At 32.9% G+C, this 16,120-nt stretch overlaps 1 protein-coding gene across 6 annotated transcripts in view; it reads right to left on the bottom strand.

Moving 5' to 3' along the window:
- The window catches only part of TMEM67 (transmembrane protein 67), a 46,120-nt gene that overhangs the window by 5,604 nt on the left and 24,396 nt on the right, over window positions 1–16,120 (bottom strand). For 4 of the 6 annotated variants that reach the window (XM_016153247.2, XM_016153242.2, XM_016153244.2 and 1 more), the window contains 12 exons: window positions 15,598–15,754; window positions 14,887–15,010; window positions 13,490–13,595; window positions 11,897–11,953; window positions 10,770–10,868; window positions 8,960–9,058; window positions 8,628–8,714; window positions 7,408–7,507; window positions 7,177–7,316; window positions 5,658–5,798; window positions 2,814–2,894; window positions 2,232–2,348 (listed from right to left, as the gene is read on the bottom strand). In XM_016153247.2, coding sequence (XP_016008733.1) covers window positions 2,232–2,348; window positions 2,814–2,894; window positions 5,658–5,798; window positions 7,177–7,316; window positions 7,408–7,507; window positions 8,628–8,714; window positions 8,960–9,058; window positions 10,770–10,868; window positions 11,897–11,953; window positions 13,490–13,595; window positions 14,887–15,010; window positions 15,598–15,754 — 1,308 coding nt within the window. The remainder of the gene's footprint in view (window positions 1–2,231; window positions 2,349–2,813; window positions 2,895–5,657; window positions 5,799–7,176; window positions 7,317–7,407; window positions 7,508–8,627; window positions 8,715–8,959; window positions 9,059–10,769; window positions 10,869–11,896; window positions 11,954–13,489; window positions 13,596–14,886; window positions 15,011–15,597; window positions 15,755–16,120) is intronic. The other 2 variants (XM_016153245.2, XM_016153246.2) reach the window with 2 other exon arrangements.

The raw sequence follows: 16,120 nt of genomic DNA, 5'->3' as shown, positions 1-16,120 counted from the left end.
AAAAATTTTATGTTTCAAAGAGAAAGCATTTTTAATTAGTATCACATAAATCAAAATTCAGAAGCCAAGTGAAATTTAACTGAAACTTTATTTGAGAAAAAGAGATCCTAGCTTTATCCAAAGTTTCCACTCTCCTCTAGGTTTTACTGATTTCCATTTTGTCATACTCTTTGCAGGTCTCCCTATCATCTCTTTTATTGTCCTACTTTTAAAAAATCCATATTAAGTTCATTGTATATTGATATTCTTAGCTTTATGATTAACTTTATGGTTGTTTAATGCATTCCAAAAAATCTAGGCTTAGAAGGAACTACTTTTATAAATACAAATGGTCCTTTTTGTTTTCTAAACACTTTAAAAATGCTTCCTTAATTCCAATAAAAGCTAGTGTTACATGATACAACACTTAACATTATGGACTATTTATTTCAGGTCTCCTTGATATGACTTGGTTCCTGACAACCAAAAATATAATATTTTGCTCTTCCCCACCACCTTGCAACTTCCATGGATGCTTCAAGGTCAGCTCAAGTCCTCTTGTTTCCATCTTCTTGCCTTTATTTGCCTACACTAGAGCTTGATATTCACCTTTGTCTAAACTTAATATGCAAGCATAACATAACACTTTGCTTTCTACAGACTTAAAGGAAATCTACATGTCTCGATTAAACGCGTTACTACAGAGAATTTATAAAATATGAAAAGGTACAAAAAAAAAATCTCCTATTATCCCAATACCTTGAGATACAGGTATTATAAAGTATTTGATTTTCAGTCATTCATCTAGGCATATACATATTAATGGCCTAAAGTTGGGATCATACTGATTTCTTTCTCACTTAACATTATTTCCTGAGCAACTCTCCATGTCAGTAAATGTTCTATATAACATGATTTTTAATGTCTATTTAAGATATTATTACACAGGTAAAAAAATTATTTAATATTCTTTTTACATATGTTTTTGCACTTACAAGTAACCCCATGATGAAGATCCTGAATTTAATTAGCTATTCTACTGCTAATCATTTCCTTGAGTTACATTCATAGAATTAGTGAGTCAAAGATAATAAACTTTTAAAAAGCTCTTGGTATATATTGCCAGATACTTTCCAGAATGTTTGTAAAAATTTATTCTGAGACAAGTAGTTTTACGGGTGCCTATTTTACCATGTCCATGATGCTATAAAGTATTAGCTTTAAAAAAAAAAAAAAAAAAAAAGTTTGCTAATTTGAAGAGGGCAGAATTGTTATTTTTACATTCAATTCTTTATTCGTTATTTATGAGCTAAACAATTTTTAGAGGTTTAGCAGTCTCTTCTGTTTCTTACTTATGTATTTCTAAAAATATTTTTATCATTTTTCCACTAAGGTTTTAACTTAGTTTGCTTAGAGATCTGTATGACTTTCAATATTATCATCCATATTATTGCGATTTTTATTATGAGAATTTTACCCTAATTTGCCATGTTTTTTATTTATATAGTTGTTGGATATGTAAATGTTCTATATAACAAAGTAAAATCAATGGATATTCCCTTTTAGATGCTTTCTATTCATTATACTTAAAATGTCATCTCCCAATCTGAAATATTCTTTTCTAGGTTTATATAGTTTCATATTTTACATTTCACTTTTCAATCCAGGTGTAATTTCTAGTAGTTAACCAAATGGCCCAGTTAAATGTATTAAATAAATCCTCTTTGAGATATCATTATCATGTATTAAATTCTAACCCTCTTGGTTTTTCCTCTTAGGTATTTTTCTTTTTAAATTTTATTGTGGAACTTTTCTAATGTACATAATAAGAGAAATAGTATATCATCCATAACTCAACTCCAACAATCACTACTAACATTTTACCAAATTTGTTTCATCTATCCTCCCAACTTTTCTTTTAAAGCAAATGGCATTTTGTTTATAAATATTTCAGTATGTATCTCTAATAAGGTATGAAAAAAATCATGTCATTTTTACACCTAATGAGATTAATCTTCTTTAATATAATTTAATATTTAGTCTTATTTGGGTACTCTGAAATATAGTTAATATAGGAACTGTAGAATTAAATTTGATTCCCTTTATCAATGTTCAGGGTAACAAACTGGTACCCTAGCAATTTTCAAAAATAATCAATGAGGATTTTTAAAAATATTATTACAAATCCTAGATTAAGAAAAGAGAACGTATCTCTCAACTTAAAAACAAAAAGATGTAAAATACATTCATACCGCTTCTCTTTTAAGGTTCATATTCATTTCTTCCATGTTAGTATCTGCATGCCCATGGACTGATCTACCATGAATGTAATATCCAAAACATTTGTGGGATAATAGAAACACAGATATCTAAAAAGAGAAGAATAAGGAGCAATTAGCAACTCATCTGCAAAATAATAAATATTAAGTTTTTCTTAAAATTGCTTCCTTTTTCTCAAAATAATGAGGGCTCAATTCTTGGAAAATGTATAAAAAGGATAATAAAGTAATAAAGGATAATGAGGTTATTTTTAAAGAGAGTGAAGATATTTTCCAAGACAAGAAGAAATAGAGTTGATGAATGAAAACTTTTTAAGGACTCAGCTAGGTGAACTTTGGTGGCATAAGGAATTCATAATTAACAAATCGCAAAGAAAAAAAAAAGATGGTAAATATTAACATGAGCTTATTTTAACTATTTCTGGAATCAACAATCAGTGAAAATTAGATTACAAATCCAATTATACCAAATCACTTTTAAAGCCTCTTTTAATGTACTCATGCCCTTTAAAAAGGGAAAATAACAGTTGCAAGATAAAGTCAGGAAGTACTTACATTGCTCATACAGCATAAATCAACAAACTGTCGAATTTTATCTTCTATAAATCTCTCATAAAAGACAACAAAGAACACGATCTGAAACATTAAGTCAAGTTCATACTTATTAGCTTTTAGGATTTAATTTTATTCTATAGACACAGTGTAGTATATTAAGACAAAAGAAGTTCCAACCAAGAACGCAGTAGCCTCTAATGGTTCCTGTGGGATAAAATCCTACTTATTATTTCTGCTTCTTCTGTCAAAAGAAGAAAGTTTTGAAACTGTGTTAAGATTCATTAAAGTAGCTTATTTTGAATTTTAAAAAATTTTCCTGTCTCATTAAAACAAGAGATAGGACAAATATGGGAGAAGGAAGAAAGGGGCTTTTAACATTTAGGATAAACCATTGTATTAATGGACAGATTTATGCCTGGTTCTGAAATTCTGCCCATCTCCTAAATTCCAAAAGCCATTACAAAAGTTGCTGTTTTCAAATGAATCTTCTCTGACAGAGTAGCACATAAAAAACATGTATCAAGTATTCTACTTCAAGTACAGATATTGTGTTAAATATTCAAATGGAATGGCTTCAAGTGTTTTCTTAGATTTAATGATAATATATAATGGGAAGTTTTATAAATCAGAAAAGTTTACATTGCAGTCCTTCTTAAATGTTTCAGAGAAAGATAACATTTTCTAACCACCCAATTTAAAGCTGTCCCTGCTATCTCTGCCATTGCCCATTCTTAATTTCTACTCCCTTCACCTCCATTTACCTGCTATCTAATCTACCTGCTGATGCCCTTCATAGCGCTGTCACAGCTTGTAACTTGTTCATATCGTTGAGATCAGCACAGTATATAAATAATCTAGTATATAAAATGTACCCAGATATGTGAATAAATAAATAAATAAAACAGCAGCTGGTTACTGAAAACATTTTCCTAAATAGTCTATGTATATATTTTTTAAACCCCTTAAAGTCCATGAAAAACAGCAACAATTGAAGTGTAAAAATTAAAGGATACCATGTAGAAGTTGAAGAAGTTGAGTTTAGGAAAATAAAAGGAGTGAACAATGAAGCCTAACATGATGAAAATCAAGAAGTACAGACAAATTAATAGAACTGTAACAGGTTGTTAAAGGAACTCTGGAGGATCCTTGAGGACTAAACGCTGATGGTCTTAGAAAAAGTGACCATTCCTATCAGAATGACAGCAGAATGGGAAACAAAGGAGGAGGTTAGATGGTGGTGCCTAAGACCACTAATTGCTGCCCCAGCAATCCTTTCCCTTTGCTCCTTAGCAACAGACCCCTTCTTTGAGTGGACACAGTGCTGCCCAGCTGAAAGATGCCAATCCAGTGAGGTCAAGGAGGTATTAAATGGCACTTCTGAAAAGCCTTTTAAAGAGGAGAGGGTAACCTATTCTCCCCTGACTCCTCCCCTGGCTCTGCCCTTGCAACTCGATCAGTCATTACAGACCATAAGGTGACCTTAGAAGATGGAAGTCCTGAATGGCAGAGAGGCACGGCAGGCTTCTGGGTCTGAGAGCAGCCCTGTACTGCCCACCTCTGCGCTTTCTTTCTCATGAGAGAGATAAAGTTTACTTTTGTTTCGGCTGCTGTTATTTTATTTTATTTTTTAATTATATGTGACCAAATATGAAAAGCTTCAGATGGCATTACATTACCTTACATCCAGATAGGACTGATCTATTCGCAAAAACCTATATTGATAAATGTGCAAAATATTTTCTACTGTACTGATGATAAACATCAAACCCCATGCTCCTCATCCAATCTTAAATCAAATTCTAATTTTTGTTTCTCTTCCTTTTCTGATTGTCAAACTGTCTCTTACTAGCTCTATCTCTATCCGTTTAGCTTCAAGTTTGAACAAGTCTCACCAATTTAAAGTAAATGTAAATTTAAAGAGTCTATTCTTAGGTCTTAGAATGCCACCTCAACCCAATTCTGTAGGAATTTGGGGATTTCAATCCCAAAAGATATTTTGGGGGCAGATATTTATTCCCCAGGTTATAGGAATTTCTAATCAAACAGAAAGTCTCTTTACACTCTTAAGAGTATCTGAAAGCAAGAGAAAGATATGCAGATATCAGAGTTAAGTGCTTTGCTTTAGTTGCTGCTTCTTACTTTCCTTCCTTTCTTATTTTTCTTTTAAGCCTAAACGAAGCACAGAAAATGGAAGCAAGCTTAGGAAAGAACCTCTACTACAGCCATGGAACCTGAGGCTGAGAAAATTTCTTTTCAGTTTCAGCTATTACAATAAATATTTAATTAAAGAAAATTTCATGGTGGGTACTGGTAATCTGAGTGAGATTTAGTGATATTTAAATAACTGTTAATAAATACATTCCATTTCAAAAGAAGAGAGAATAGAATGTTAAAGGTAGTTTAGCTACCCTGTAAACAAGGAGTCCATTCTATGACTGGAAAACTATAGACTATGAAAAACTTTGAAGCCCCACTATTGAAAGAATGTGGCTTCTGAAATCAGATTACCTGGGTTCCAAGTACAGTTCTGCCATCTCTAAATTGCATCACTTTAGGCAACTATTTAACCTTTCTGTGCCTCAGGGTCCTCATCTGTAACATGAGATTACTACAAGAACTTATTCTGAGGGCTACTATAAAAATGATAAAAGTTAATATGAACAATGCAATTAACTAACACAGTGCGTAGATTATAACGCTATGTAAGAATTATTATTATTGTTGTTCTTGTTGTCATCTTTTTCTGCTAGAGAAATCAGAATGTGGTCAATGTTTGAGGATAATTAATACGTAAACAGTTATAAATATAGAGGCAGTGTTACTTCAAAGTATATCTCTTGTTACCTGTATAATTCCAATGACTAGCCAAAGAGCAGTAGACACTGCATATCTCAAAATGCGGCTATAAGGAGCTGTGTAGCTAGGTGGGTTTCTGGAAAGACTAGAGGATGAGTCCATTAATGCTAAATTCTTGAATCCCACAACCTGAAGTAAAAAGGAAAAATAATAATTTAAACAGTCATGAATGCAGAAGGCTTTCCTAATTTGAAAATGAGATACTCCTTCTTACTTTTATCTTCAAAAATAAAAATATTCAAGTTCATACAAACAGTAGAAAATCTATAAAAAAATAATTATCCAGTATTTTTAATTACAAAGTACTTAATGCAAAATATTTAGTTAGTTCATTTGGCATTCTCTTCAATATGACTATGGGCCAGATAAAATCTTCTTATCGTATATTCTGACAAAGCTTAAAAATTTCTGTCAAAAGAATAAAACTTTCTTCAGTAAACTACCATTTAAAAATCAGCATTTAATAAGTTTTTTGTATGCCAGGCATTATGCAAAATATTTTTTACAGTACAGGAATCTATATAACTTTATGGAATCCAGTGTTTTCCAAATTTACTTGAATACAGAACTTCTTTCTCATGTAATGCATTTTAAAGCTTTAAAAGCACTACTATAAATAAAGCTATGAGATACTATTCATATGTCACAGGGACACACATATTCTCCTGGCTTTAAAAACAGAAAGGAAGAAGAAATGTGGAAAACAAAGAAAAAGGAAGGAAGGCCAACAGACAGATACGAGTTAGTAATTCCTGAGAAAACTTGTACCCATATAAATGGTTTCCGTTTATCAGTCCCATATACGGTACTGAATTACCTTCTTTAAAATTCCAACCTGATTCATGAAATAACTGAAAGGGCATTTACCCATTCATTGTGTCTTGTTCACCTGTAGCCCCAGCTCTTAAACACGTCACACCATTTATAGTAGGTGTTCGATTATAATTTGTTAGAAAATTTCAATCTTACAATAGTGATTCTAATACACGAGTGGAATATGAATCATGAGGGAGGGGGCTTTTTCAGAATACCTGAGCTCATCTCAGAGCTACTGAATCAAACATAATCTCTTGGCATGATGCAAGCCATAGGTATTTTGCAAAAGCTTCCCAGGGGATTCTACTACAAACCAGTGGTTTAAAAGCCACTTCTCACCCAAAGTAGTCAAATTCAAAGAAAAAGAAAATACAGTCGTGGCTGGGGAAGAGGGGAGAATAGAAAGTTTTTTAGTGGATGTAGTTTCAGTTTTGCAAAATGAGAAGAGTTTTAGAGATCCTTTGCACAACAATGTGAATGTACTTAACACTATTGAACTATATACTTAAAAATGGTTAAGATGGTAAATTTTCTGTGTATTTCACCATGATTTTTATAAAGCCACAACTTTTTATGGCTTGAAAAATATTTTAACCTTTAGAAAACTATTCTGCTGACATGAAAACTTAACTGGAATTAACATTTATGAGGTACCCATAAATTGCATTCAATTACGTCAAATAGTTTATACCTCCAAAAAGAAGAGGACAATAAGTACTTGAAAGAGTGGATTAATTTTCCTCACAGTTTGAATTTCATTCCATTCATTTGCTACAAAATATGTTCTCCATATGCTTACGGGAACGGTAGCACTCCGTACACCACCCTCACCTGGTCAGGAGATAAAATGAGTAAAAGGGTTTCATCTTTGTTCTGCAAGGGTAGCAAAAAATTTTTTGGTACAAATGGTTATTTCAGTTACCTTCAACAGCTTTAAGAACCTTTCCTTTAGGTCGCTCCCAATCAATAAAGAATATATCTATAGTAATCTGGGATGTGAGCTTATGCAAAAATTGTAGAGCCTGAGAAGGACAAACAAAACACCTAAAAGCATATTCATTAAGCCTGCTTATAAAACCAATACTAATTCTTGCAATCATAAGAATATATAATTTTCACAAGTGACAGTTATAATACCCGTAGGTGATCATGAGAACCTTATCAAATAATATGGAATCACTAAATTTACAGGATTTTTATACACATATTATTTTTCCTTCCCTTCTTTCAATGTTCTTTGCAATGGGGATATGAAAAAAGGAGATATACTACCTCCTTCTCATCCAGGGACCTTGCATAATTGACTCTCTTTCCCAAAGTTTCCAAAATGTACTTTGTTTTCTAGATCATTTGACTTCTATATAAGTAAAGATATTTTTCAAATTTAATTTGCTTGTTCTAATTAAAATCATAAGATGCTTTTACAGTCTTTATATATATATATATATGTATTTCTGGTACTGAGATTTAAAAATGTGTTGTTGAAACATCTTTTCATTTATAGAAGTAATATGTTTAAATTCAGGCATTCTTCCTGGTAGATGCATTATTAAACAAAGGCTAAAAATCTAGGAATGGGATAATTCCTCTCTTCAAGGGGCTCAAAGATCAGTGGGTAAGCAGTTAATAATCACAATACAATGGGATGAGATCTACTACAGAGGCATGTAGAGAGCTTCGTGTACCCTATAGAACAATGAAGTAGGGAGAAGGGTTGCTATGGGGAGAGGAGGAAAGGAATATGGAGACAGAGAAAACAATTTCTAAGATTTCAGCACTTTATTCTAGATGGTAACTTCTACTCGCATAACAGAGACAAAATTCATGCCTGATGGTATTTTGCCTTGTTGTATGCATCATCAGACTTTAAAGAAGAAAGAAGTATCATTTTATCAAATTAGCTATAATTCATGTTAATTCATACATATTTACGGCTTCTTAGGAAAAATTATTTAAACAAGATTTTCAGAATGAGCTATTATAAATAAAAGTACACTTCCTGTGTAAAATACAATAATCCATGCTTTCTTTCAAAATCAAACTAAATTTTACACCAAAGATTTTGAAAGCACTTTAATTTTAAAAACTTACAAGTTTATTAGCAGACTTTTGAAATTTGTTAATCTGTCCTTTGAAACTTACCTTCAGAGCAAAAGCACATCCCACATAAGTAACAAAACCTTCTTCTTGTGCCCGCATTGGTAGCAAAACAGAGACAGACTTCTGTGCCTATGAGAAAAATTACACTGTTAAATATGACCATATAAGGTTTTTACCAAGCACAATTTATAACCCAAAGAAAGCATAAAAGAGGAAGGTGGTAATGCTCTCAGTTAAACACAGCACATTTAGGGAATGATGAGGTTAGCACTTGCTTCAATCGGAAATACCCAAATAAAAACAGTTCCTTTAGAAAGAGCACTTACCAGTTATTCAGGTATTGGCATTCAGGTTAAATTCAGAAACTCACTTACTTTAAAGAAAATAAGCCAATAAAGACCTGTTCCCACAGTGATGATAAAAAAAACATTGGCCAGATCGCCGGCATAGTATACCAAGAATTTCATAACTGTCTGCAATTTAAAAAGAGAATTACAGCTGTTATAGACTCAATATATTTATATCATTATTTGAAATAAATTTTATCCACCAATTTCTCAAGCTTGAAGTCTTGTATCATGTATCCACAGATCAGTTAAAAAGACCAACTGCGGCCACCCACTTCCATACCTTTTGGAATATTCACAATAGCCTCTGTCTAATTCAACCCTTCTCATCTTTCATCATCTAGAAAAGTTAGAACTGCTTCTTAATTTTCTCCTAGTTTGTCGTCCATATTACCACCAGAGTTAGCGTTCGAAAATGTAAATTGGATTGTGTCACTCCCTTGCTAAAAATGTACAGGGACTCCTCACTAAAATATACATTTCTGACCCATAAAGGTCCTTCACAACCTAGACCAAAATTAACTTTTTTAGCTTCATCTGCCAGTTCTAAGCACTTATTGATTTATCACTCTACATTTTCATCTCAAATAATTTGTGGAATGAAATGGTCATTGTTTAATCAAATATTCTTCCCTTTCTCTGGCAAACTCCTGGGAGATCTGAGGGCAGAGACCATGTCTGTCTTTGCTCACTATCACATCCCCTAGCACGTGGTAGAGTGCCTAGCATTCAGAAAGTAGGCCCTAGTAACTATCTGTGGAATGCACAAATAACACAGCTTAAAGTTCGCTTCTCTGGAAAGCCTTTCTTGACTATCCCAAACAGTAAAATCAAGCCCCTCGCTTCTGATTCCTTGGCACACTGGCTTTGGAGTCAGGAAGACATCCCAGTACCAACGAGTTACATTGTTGGCTTTCTCAAGTTCTTAACCAGCTAAATGGAAATACTACCTATTACTGAGTTGCTGTAAAAATTATTTAAATGAGTAGAAAATTTATTTAACCTCTGCTGCAATTTTGTCATGTGTAAAATGGGAATGATAATAACAGTACATAACTTCATAGAGCTAGTGTGAGAATTAAACAAATTATACATGTAAAGCTTTAAAAAGTGCCTGGTATACTGTAAATATTTGATATGCGATAGATAAAAATAAAAACAAATATAAAAAATGATTAAATGAGAAGTAAAACTATAAAGTTAATAAAACATGGGAGAACATCTTTCTGATCTTGAGACAAGGAAGGCTTTCTTAAGGAAGATCCTAAAAGCACATAATATGAAAAACAATTCACATGTGACAATATCAAAATTAAGAATTTGCTAAACAAAGGAATACATAGATAAAATAACAGATGAATTGCACTTGAAGAAGAAATTTCAACATCAAAAACCAAAAGGAAATTTGTATTTAGAAAATACGAAAAAAAATAAACCTTTAAATAAACTAGAAAAACTGGAAATCTAATAGAAAAATGGGTAAGGGATATAAACAGGCAATTCAAAGAGAGGAAAATCCAAATGGTTAGTAAAGCATATGAAGAGTAATCGCAGAAATGAAAATTAAATCAACAATGACATACTAATTGTGCCACCAGATTGGTAAGAAATGGAAAGGCTGGAAAAATATCACATATTGGCAAAGATGTGAGGAAACAATAGCACTGCCAGTTGCACTGTATGTGGGAGAGAAATGAGATGTACATATACCTCTCTCTAGTTATATATCCCAGAGAAACTCAAGGCAAACTTTTTACATATCCTCTAGCTGTGTTTTATTAGGAGGATATAAAACAGTGAAAGATAAAAATACATTTAAAAATTCCTGAAATCATACCTGTAAATCAATCATGGGACTCCCAATGCGCCTCTTCCACCCTGCTGTCTTCAGAAGAGATGATAAAACAGCTAGCCCACCCAATACACCCAAAGCAATCTAAAGGGGAAAAAAAGAAAATTTAGAAGTTTGTGTAATTTCTTTAATAACTGTTCAAAAATACTATAGAAAGTAAGAAAGTACTCAGTAAATGGTGGTGGAGGGTATACTTGAAGGACATACAAGCTAGACTGAAGGAATTCCCAATGGCCAAATGTGGGAAAATTTGACAAAGAAAATAGATATTACTGGATTTTAATCACAAGAATAAATAAATATCCACAAGTCCATACTTATTTAAATAAATAACTGAATAAATAAATCAATGTGTTCAAAGGAACAGCTCCTCTTTATAGAATTCCAAATGACAAATACAGAAGAAATGATGGAAACAGAAAATCATCATCACACAAATATCACAGTAATGCTTTTTATAGGAAAGAATTGTCAACGGATGCTAAGATTAGACAGCAAAAGAAAAATAAGTAGGCTATTTCCATGATCTTAAAGTCTCTCTCCACAAGATATTTATTAATTATAAATGGTAAAATACAGTGCAGAACTCTGCAGACACTATCTTAGTCATATGACCAAAGTTAACATTAGTAATAAGATATACTGACATCAAGTACCTTCTGATATAATTCACTAAGAAGTGCTAAACTACATTTAATCATGGGAAAAAATCAGATAAACCCAAGGGAGGGCCAAAATAATTGACCAGTACCCTTTCAAAAGTGTTAGGGTCAGTCATGAAAGACAAAGAATGACTGGGGAACTGTCCCAGATTAAAGGGGATGTGACAGCAAAAAGCAATATGCAACCCTGGACTACGTCCTCAAACAGAAAAAAAAACAGCAAGAAAACTTGTGAAATTCAAAGAGTAGATTATTTAATAGGACTACATTAATATTAATTTCCTTTTTCTAATCATTATATAATGGTTATGTAACATGTTAACATTAGGAAAGGCTGGGTAAAGGATATATGACAAATTTCTTTATTTTGACAACTTTCCTATATAGCTAAAAATATTTTTTAATTAAAAAATATACTATAAAAATTTTAACAGGTTAAAATAAACTCACATCTGTCTGGACATGTGCTTCTCCTTGATCCATTTCATATTTGATAGAGAAAGAAATCTAATATTTAAAAGAAAGCAAATTAGCCATACTGAAATTATATCACAGAGATTCTGAAGTATTAAAGAGGAAATCTGAGTGAATTCATATTGGATGGTCTTGATCTGCTCATAAAATATGGGGAAGGTTATCTGCTATTGGTAAGAGAGCAGATATGTGGCTTTTTGTTAGAATTTTTGTTAACGCCTGTCATGAGGAATTAAGAAATGGGGAAAGAACTGTACACTCTACAATTAGAATCAATTTTAGGTGAACTTGGTCAGTATAGTTTCATGATTTCCTCAACTCTTTTTCTCTCTCTTATTTTTTAATTTGTCAATACTAGCTTGGAATATTCTGGCCAAGAAAACTATTTAAAAGAAAGATCCAAGAATGTTTTATATTAAAATATACTCAAATATGATCACTCCAGGAAATTTTAAACCAGGTTTGTGTTACTAAGCGTTTTTTTGCTGGACGTTCTACTCTTATTACAGCTCAGGCACTGGAAACTAATTTTAACATTGGATTAGGTAGTAATACAAAAGAGGATGTAAATATTTCAGAGGAAAGTTGTTACGTGCCTACATTTTGCTTAACGAAAGCCTAAATCTAGTAGTTCCTAAGTATAAATTAAGTACAAGCACAACAGGGAGGCCAAAAGCACTAGCTGAAGGAATTAGAACATTAAAATTCAGAAAAGAAAAATAGGGGAAATTAAAAGCTATCTGTGAGTCTTGGAAGTAAGAAATGCTTATTCCTCCATTTCTCATGTTTCCGGAGAGGGAAGGGAATAACCACTTAATCTCTCTGAGGAAAAAGTGTAAAAGATTACCTCTGGTTTAGATCTCTATCACTCTCTCATGTACCCCTCTTCAAAGCAGGATGCTTTCTCTACTGGGTGGGTTGGGAGGAGGAATTGAGCATGAATGGCTCAGCCTTCTCCAGGCTCATTCTCTTTGGTGCAGCCTGTCTCATGGTGTACACAGTCTCTGTTCTATATATGGGCCCTGCTAGGCAGCGGAGGCCTTTACTTCTGTGGTTAAGTTTAAATGAGGTGGGGAAGTAGTAGGAAGCTTACTTAGCTAGAGGTCCAAACTGAATTCTCTAGTTCATTTTAGCACTATTAGTTACAAAGTTGATCATTTAAATCTCTTTCTGCCTGCTAAGTGTGTCTTCAAGTAGGCAAGACCAGTGAGAACACACATGCCCACTGTAGAGTTCCTGGTTTAATTAGGCAAGGATATAAATCCCTAACAGGAATAAGGTGGCCAAAAAGAACAGGAGCAGACACTGCATCTCACTCAGCATAGCCCAGGATGTCCTACTGTTGGTGACGCCATCTGCTTAAAAACTTAATTCTTGCATTTTTTTTATAACCAGGATCCATAAGGACTCACCTCTTACCATTATTAATAAAAAATAATAATTAAAAATTGACTATATAAAGAGCAGTGTTTATGTAAGACTTGAATAAGGACTAATTGCCTTTGGACCATAATGTAAACTGCATCCCATATTAACACCTACAGAAGCACTGATTAGTAAGGAACTCACCTTTACAGACTGTCTGTTGGGATCTTTGATATCAATGTCACTATATGCAATGGTAATTAAGGGAGGGTAGATGTTTCCATTTTTTGTGTTGGGTACAAGGTGGATGCTGTTTAAAAGAAAATACGCTTCTCATTATAAATACATCTAGGCTCTTAAACATACATTTAACTTCTCGTTTCTTTTGAATTTAACATGGACAGCCTTCGTAATCTCAGTACCAACCACTCAATAAGGACCAGGGAAGGTTAAACATAAACTAATGGCAACAACACAAGCTATCTTAAGTGGTCAAAACTTTAATAATAAAATACACTCTCTGAGACAAATTAAAAATTCTTCTCAATCTAGGTCCTATGAAGTTTACAAATGAAACCACTAAAGTACTATGAATCATCTTTGAGGAATACTCAAAAGAAAAGTGTTACATGAAACCTGGAGAAAGGCAAATAAATACTGATTTTCGAAAGATAAAAATGAATTCTTAACAAAATATGTCAGCTCTAGTACTGTTTATGGCACATAGTACGGTACATTTTGCTGAATTCAATGTATTGGTAATGTACAATTTGAAAACTCAGAAAGGAATATGCCAACCACCAGGGGCATCATTTCACCAGAATCAAGTCAGGCCTGACCAAGTTCGACCAGGTTTTTACTAGGGATGCTACATTAGCAGATTGAGGGAATGCTAAAAACATAGTACTTTTGGATTTTGACAAGATACGTGATAAAGCTTCTGTACTGCCTACCTCACACAATTATTAAAAATACCAAAATGAAATAACAATGATAAAACAATGTATATTGAAGTGCCAGACTAATGTAAGATGATAGTGCTGATTTTCAACAGCATATTCAAGGTATACATCATAAAATATTGGAATGAGAAAGTTGGTAAAGGTCTTAGAGATAGAAATCCCACACTGGAAAAGACAGAAATAAGGGTTGCAGGTCACTATCATAAGTAAGGGTCATTATTTAAGTAGCCTAGGAAGAGGGAGCGGTTGATAGTTAATCAGGGCCAACCTAAAACAGTAGCTATTAAAAAAGATGAAGACAGAGGAGGCCTGCCGACTGCAATCACCTGGCAGGCTCTTTCTAGCGCACCCATTTCAGCTCACTAATATTCGTCTTCTCTCCACTTTCAATCATTCTAATTCAGCAGCTCTACAGTGGGCCTGGAATGTGAATTTTTACAAAACTCCTCAAGCTCTTCTGTTGTAATTTTCCTCTTGGCTCCTCATCTCTATTGGTATAAACCAATTTACACAGATATCTAAAATAACCTTAGTTTCAATTCGGTTGTCTTTATTTTCATTTGATAATTACTGATAAACTTTCTTTATGACATTTTACCATAGTCCAAGTCTAATTTAGTGCATTAGACATTTGTTTACCTCAGTGATATTTGTGTAGCAATTCGAATAAATCTTGGCTGACTTCCTAAGTCATTTTCTCGTCCACTTAATGTATCCACTAAGAAAATGCGCCGAGTCAGAAGCCACTTGCCAGAGTTACTGTCTTTTATCATAAAAAGAAAAAAAAAGATGGCATTAAAAAAAACACTTTCAAATTGTTCAGGATGGCTCTCAAGGAGTTTAGTGAATAAATTTAAAACACAAAATTAGTACATCTTGTTTTAGATAAGATGGCAGTAAATAAAAAAAAGCAACTGCTGAAAGAAATTCCTGCTAATAGCCTTCTCCATCTTCCGTGAATGTTTTCTGATTCTTTAGACTTTTCGTCAGTTTGAAAGAATTTTCCCTGCAAATTACCTGAACGAGCAGGATTTTATAATATGGGAAACAACAAAAGAAACTAATTTGTCCAGGAAGTAGCTTGAGGACCACTTGAAGCCCTAATTTACAGTTCTATTAATTTTTCTCAGGATACACTTTTAGCAATAATTTCTTAATAATAAGCCTGACACATTTTATAATAATTTCTAAAGATACCAGCAATCTTATTGTTTTACTTTTTTTTTAGCATGCTATATAATAAGAGGAATCTATGACCTTTCTTATAATCTGTGGTTTATTAAATTATCAGGTTGGTTGACTTATATTAGGTTCAGCTCAGAGAAAGAGTGGTATGTATGGATGTCTTACCTTGGTTCACAAATATTTTATTGTGTTGAAGATTTAGGTTTAACACAGGTACAGCCCAAATATATTGGTGTTGATTTTCATCAGTATATTCAAGGTACACATCATAAAATATAGGAGTGGGAAAGTTGGTTAAAATATTAGAGATAGAAATCTCACACTGGAAAATAAAATTAAATATAAAAGCACCCCAAATTGAAAATTAGAAAGCATATTTATTAAATTTAAAAGTTTATTTTATAAAATAACATATCTTTAAATTACCTTGTTTATATGCATTTCTATTTTCCTTCCAAAACATGAATACTGTAAATATGATTTTTTATGAGGACCAAAAAAACTAAAAGTAAAGAATTGCCTGGTTTTTGCCCTAAAACCCAGCTGGAGAGGGCATGCCTTCATTCTCATTAAGGGTCCAGCAGTGAAAGGGTTAAAAACTCCTGTTCTATAGGACAAGGTCCTAATCCTTTCTCTTATGTACTTTGCTATGATTTGGCCCCCCTTATCTCCCACTGCTCCTTATCAG

The sequence above is a fragment of the Rousettus aegyptiacus genome, unplaced genomic scaffold, assembly GCF_014176215.1.
Source record: "Rousettus aegyptiacus isolate mRouAeg1 unplaced genomic scaffold, mRouAeg1.p scaffold_m13_p_15, whole genome shotgun sequence".
NCBI classification, from domain to species: domain Eukaryota; kingdom Metazoa; phylum Chordata; class Mammalia; order Chiroptera; family Pteropodidae; genus Rousettus; species Rousettus aegyptiacus.
The sequence above is the reverse complement of the archived record's forward strand: the minus strand, read 5'-3'. Positions and strand labels throughout refer to the sequence as shown.